Genomic DNA, 5,000 nt, shown 5'->3' with positions numbered 1-5,000 from the left:
TTTACACGTGTGCAGAAATGTCTGTTGGTTTTACCAACGTAGCGAGCACCACAGGCTGCACAAGTCAATTTTTATACAACACGTGATTTGAGAGAATCCAGAATGAAATCCTTTCTACTAGAAATGTTGCACAGTTTGAATGGAGAGAAAATTACTTTAACATTTAAATCCTTGCAATACTTATACTGATAATAGATGAAATTTTCTTTCTGGTATAAGATGAATAGAAACCGATGTAAGGTAGTTTGTAAAAATGGCAGTTGGATGCATCATGTTTAGGGGCTTCTTTTGTAGTAACATTTTTAAGATAACCTTGAACAGACTTGTCAATTAATCAACTAATCAACTGGGAAACATATTAATTGACAAGTCCGTTGCTGATCTAACGATTCTCCGACACCCTTTTGAAGGCAAACATGTGCTAAGTGTTATGCAGTCATTGTTTACTTCGGAAGGCCAAAATCCGAAGCGAGTTTGCAGCATTTATAATAATCGCTTCATTTTGCATTTACTGATCGCAGTACATTTTATATTCAATTTCACCAGTTAAAAACATTTCCACGTCATTCTTTGTTCTGTAAGCTTTAAAATGATGTATACATTTAGGCACTTTTGTAAAATTACGTACCCGTGAGGATGGTTTTCTGGAACGCGCCCACAAAACTGTTCCGTAACCTTAAAAAAGTCTGTAAGAAAATCTTGGCCAACGTTTAACATGAAGTGTATTTAATACTTTAACTAGTGACTTAGGTATATCCATTGGCAAATTGCACCCAAATTAATGCAAACATGTCTGTTTAGGATTCCTTATGTCAGATGACCACCGTGGCAACTACTGGTAAAACAACAGTGTCCTACAATGTATCAAACACTTCTATGACAACAACACCATTGCCAGTAATACATGTATCAACAACTGCGCCACCTGAATCCAAGTCCAACTTCACTTATTTCGTAAATGGAGCAAAGAACAGTGTGACTCTGACAGATCTCAAACACTTTTCAGATTATACTGTCACTGTAAGTAACTGCTAATTTAAAGTTTATAATATGTTAATTAAAACTGTCCTTGCATTAATTTGGAGTACTTCACATTAGGTTGCTTGAATTACTCTTGTTTCAGTTTTTGCAAAATCAGTCAGTAGGTTGGAGTGGGAAAATTCTAACTGGCTCAGATTCTGCAAACTTCCTCTTGCTTGTAAATGGATAGACCTTCTTTATCTAGATTCCTTCAAGAGCAAATGTGACTCGTTTTTCACGTTGCCCTTACGTTTCCTACAATGTTCTGAAAAAAAGCTGCAATTAACAATAGAAGGCTAAGTTAAACGATTTGATGATTTGCATCTGATCCAATGATAATTCGTTACTTATTTTTTGTCATTTTTTTTTCCAAACAGGTCTGTGCTTGTACAAAGGTTGGCTGTGCTAAGGAAAGTTCTTGTGCTGTTACAAAAGGAACAACGGATAAAAAAAGTAAGGCAAACTATGTTTAAACCAAGGTTTTTTTCAAACTTTTAAAATTATTTTCTTGTCATGTTAAGGTATCTCTAAACTACACTATTCATATGTACAAATTCAGAACGTTTTGATGAAAATTATCTTCGATTATTTCTCACTGTTGGTCTTGATTTTCATTTCCTTTAGAAGGCGCTGATGATGTTGGAGAATTTCTTCGTGTGTATACTAACAAGACTAGAGAAGTAATGAACTTTGATTATCTTTCTTGCTGGAAACGTTCTAACTAATTGTGTAAAAGTAGTAACCTGACAGCTCAGTTAATTTATGGTGGATGCTGTGCAAGCGGGGAAACCAGAAAATAGGCCACTCACCGGCTTTTTTTACATGTTTCAGCGCCCGGCAAATGAGGTCGGTCTCCCGTACACATTCGGTTATTTTTTTCTCTGTTGGTTACCGCCAGGCCAACCACTTTTTGATGGAGACAATAGGACAGTCACAACACCTGAACACTGGGAACTCAGTGCCCTAGTCTTAGCCAGGGAAGAGAGTGTGGGTTCTTTACTGTCCCACAGAGTTTATAAAAAACCTACATTTTTTTAGTCCTTAGCCAAGATTTTGAAAGTCATTAATATTTCATGAGGCTATCCTATCAAAACATCAATAAACGTCCCGTGTATTTAACAATTATTATTCTATGAGAGCACGCTGGATATGAAGTGATGGATAACAGCACCAAGTTGGTTGTAATCATTTTATATCCAGCAAGCCCGAGTAGATTAATTGTTTTATTCAAAACTGCATGATGTTCATGGGGGTAGTATTGTCTACTAATAAGTCTGCAAAAGTGTTTTCAGTTCGCTTACTTGCTGACGTGTTCCTTGACCATATTAGGTACAGCAGGTTTATGATGTGATAGCCTGTGTCCGGCAAGCCAATGGTATTGCTGGAAAAATTTGCTCCAAAATCAACACCATATGTCTTTAAATGGTCTTTTAATATTTATGCACAGTGGCAGTGTGCAAGGCTGAACAAACAAGCAGCTTACTGTTACTGTTAGCATGAGAATGCTCGAGTCTGCGGTAATGTCTGTGTTAGGGCTGTCACTGAATTATAATTGAAATCAATCTTTGTTGACTTGTTCTGTGAAGCGTTGTTTGATGGCCTTCTAACTCTAGCTATTGTTTCTGTTATAGTATTATTTGAAGTGGACTGCCCCGCCTGACCCAAATGGAGTTGTGCTTAAATACGAAATAGAGATAAGAGGGGTAGGTAACCTAATTGTAATGGGGTACATCAATAGAACAGACGTGGTAAAATACTCTTATACTTATAAAAATACTGTTACGTGCTGGAATAACCAAGAGATGTCCGCGAACAAGGCGTAAATGAAGAGAACTCTGAGTACGATATACGGCATGCAACGAAAGTATGACAACGAGCAGATACCCTTTTCACTATTATTTAATTAGTTTTATGCTGTTACAATTACTTCGGCTAACGATTATGTTAAGCCGTTCGTAAAGCACGCTTACTGTCTTTCATGGCCACTCAGGTATTGATCTTCATTAACTTCGAACTCCAAGTTCCACTGACTATAGACAACAATGTTTGACTTTCTTGATTCACTGGATAATCTCCACTCCCTTGATTTTCTGTGTACACAAACTCTTACGAAAGACTTCATAATAAACTCCGAACTGTTTGTCTTCTTCCCTTTTCAGCTATCGTCTCTTTCTTCTCTTTCTTCTCTCCAGATATAGAAAGGTCAAAGGTTATTGCTCCACCATAGGCAGCGTTTCTAAAACAAGGGTGAGGGTAATGGTAACGATACCAATACAAAAAGTATCCTAAACATGCGTAAAAGCTAACCTTAGGCCCAATTTGGCCTAAACAAAGGTTTTTAGGCATGTTTAGGATACTTTCTGTATTCGTATCCTTACCCTTACCCTCACCACTGGATTTTGTGAAAATCGTAACAGCTGAAAAGAGGAAGACAAGTTCCCAACTAGGATGCACGATTTTTGCAAAAATTGCGAATTTTGCGAAAAATCGCAAAAATCGTAAAGCCCAAAAGAGGAAGACAAGTCCCCAAATGGCACTTGCGAAGATTGAGAAAACTGAGACGTGTCATGCAATAAGAAAACCATGGTTATGTTATACTAAATATGCCCTTAAGTATTTGGTTTAATTTACATTTCTTTACCTTTATTTCTTGCTTTCATTTAAAATGCAAACACCAAACCAATCAATCTCCACCTGACGAATGTTCTTAATACGTTCTTATATTTTTGGTTAATCTCAGCATTAACATTTGTATAAAAAAAGGTTCTTGTAGAAAAAAAAAGAGTGTATAGTGTTTATGGAAATAATTATGCTTCTGCATTAAGTACGAAACACTTCTGGGCTGACAGCAGTAAACAAACAAGCCTTGCAAACAATAACCAACAATTTTAATCAACAACTAAAACTGAAATTCCATGCTCAGTAATCTCTTTCACAACATTCATTCAAACGTTCGTTTCAAACGTTACTAGCTCTCTCTTCAGTTCAGAACAACAGCAAAAATATTTACTTATTAAAAAGTCGACCTAAAGCATAGTAAATTCGCTTACTCGACTGCAGTTTCACAGTCAAACAAAGCAGCTCACAACTGGACATCCATTTCACACAAAAAGCCTATAAATGTGATTGTTGAAATATAACAGAATCTCTGTCAACACGGAATTGCAAACATTTTCTTGCCTTCTTCGTTTTTTTAGCTAGTTTTACAAAGGCATCGAGGCACGTATTAAGAAGAAAGACACTACCTGAAAGCTACACTGTAACCATTGTAAATAAGTGCTTTGTCTCTCGCTCTGTTTCTCTCAGCTTTACGTTGATTTTCATTGAAAATTTCCCCTCTTCTCCTTCCTTCTCTCAAGAATTTCTTTGCTCAAATTTTGTCACGTCCACAAATCCAGAACTTTTTTAAATCAAATACACTCTCCAGAGTGGATATTTTTTAATCCGCTATGAATCCTTTTAATCCGCTATGTTTCCTTGAGGAGTCCTGAGTACTAGAGTGAATCGGGATACATTTCAGATGTGTGTGGATGGGCAAAGTCTATTTGAATATGCTACGTGTGGATGGGAATATTTTAATCCGGAAAGAAAAAGTTGCAAATTTAAAAATGTCTGGATATGTATGGACGGCGCCAGACTTAGCCGATTAGGTTTTTTTTGCGTTCTACATTTCAGTGGTACTTTTCTTTTGCATTTTCAGAATGATAGCGTGGTTAAATCAGGATGCACCGAAGGAGAAAATACTTGGTTTACTGGACAATTTTCCGTGTTTAGAGGATATGATAACCAGGTTTATTCAGCCCGTGTACGAGCTATCACTCCAGCGGGAAATGGCTCCTGGAGTAATAGAATTATCATCCCTATGGTAAAAGCAACATCAGGTAGGGACAAAAGACAAGCCTTACAGCAATGTAGTAAATGCGTAGAGGCAGCACTCAGCATGGCAATATTTTAAAGTCAACTTTAAACTTCTTATAGTT

At 36.8% G+C, this 5,000-nt stretch overlaps 1 protein-coding gene across 1 annotated transcript in view; it reads left to right on the top strand.

Annotated features, from left to right (window-relative positions):
* LOC138038984 (insulin-like peptide receptor) overlaps nt 1-5,000 on the top strand; it is a 134,263-nt gene that overhangs the window by 95,386 nt on the left and 33,877 nt on the right. The window contains exons 14-18 of the mRNA XM_068885106.1: nt 802-1,020; nt 1,398-1,473; nt 1,645-1,700; nt 2,652-2,723; nt 4,721-4,901. Of these exons, the coding sequence (XP_068741207.1) occupies nt 802-1,020; nt 1,398-1,473; nt 1,645-1,700; nt 2,652-2,723; nt 4,721-4,901 (604 nt within the window). The remainder of the gene's footprint in view (nt 1-801; nt 1,021-1,397; nt 1,474-1,644; nt 1,701-2,651; nt 2,724-4,720; nt 4,902-5,000) is intronic.

This window comes from Montipora capricornis, chromosome 2 (genome assembly GCF_036669925.1).
Source record: "Montipora capricornis isolate CH-2021 chromosome 2, ASM3666992v2, whole genome shotgun sequence".
Classification (NCBI taxonomy): domain Eukaryota; kingdom Metazoa; phylum Cnidaria; class Anthozoa; order Scleractinia; family Acroporidae; genus Montipora; species Montipora capricornis.
This window is presented reverse-complemented; position numbering and strand designations above follow the sequence as displayed.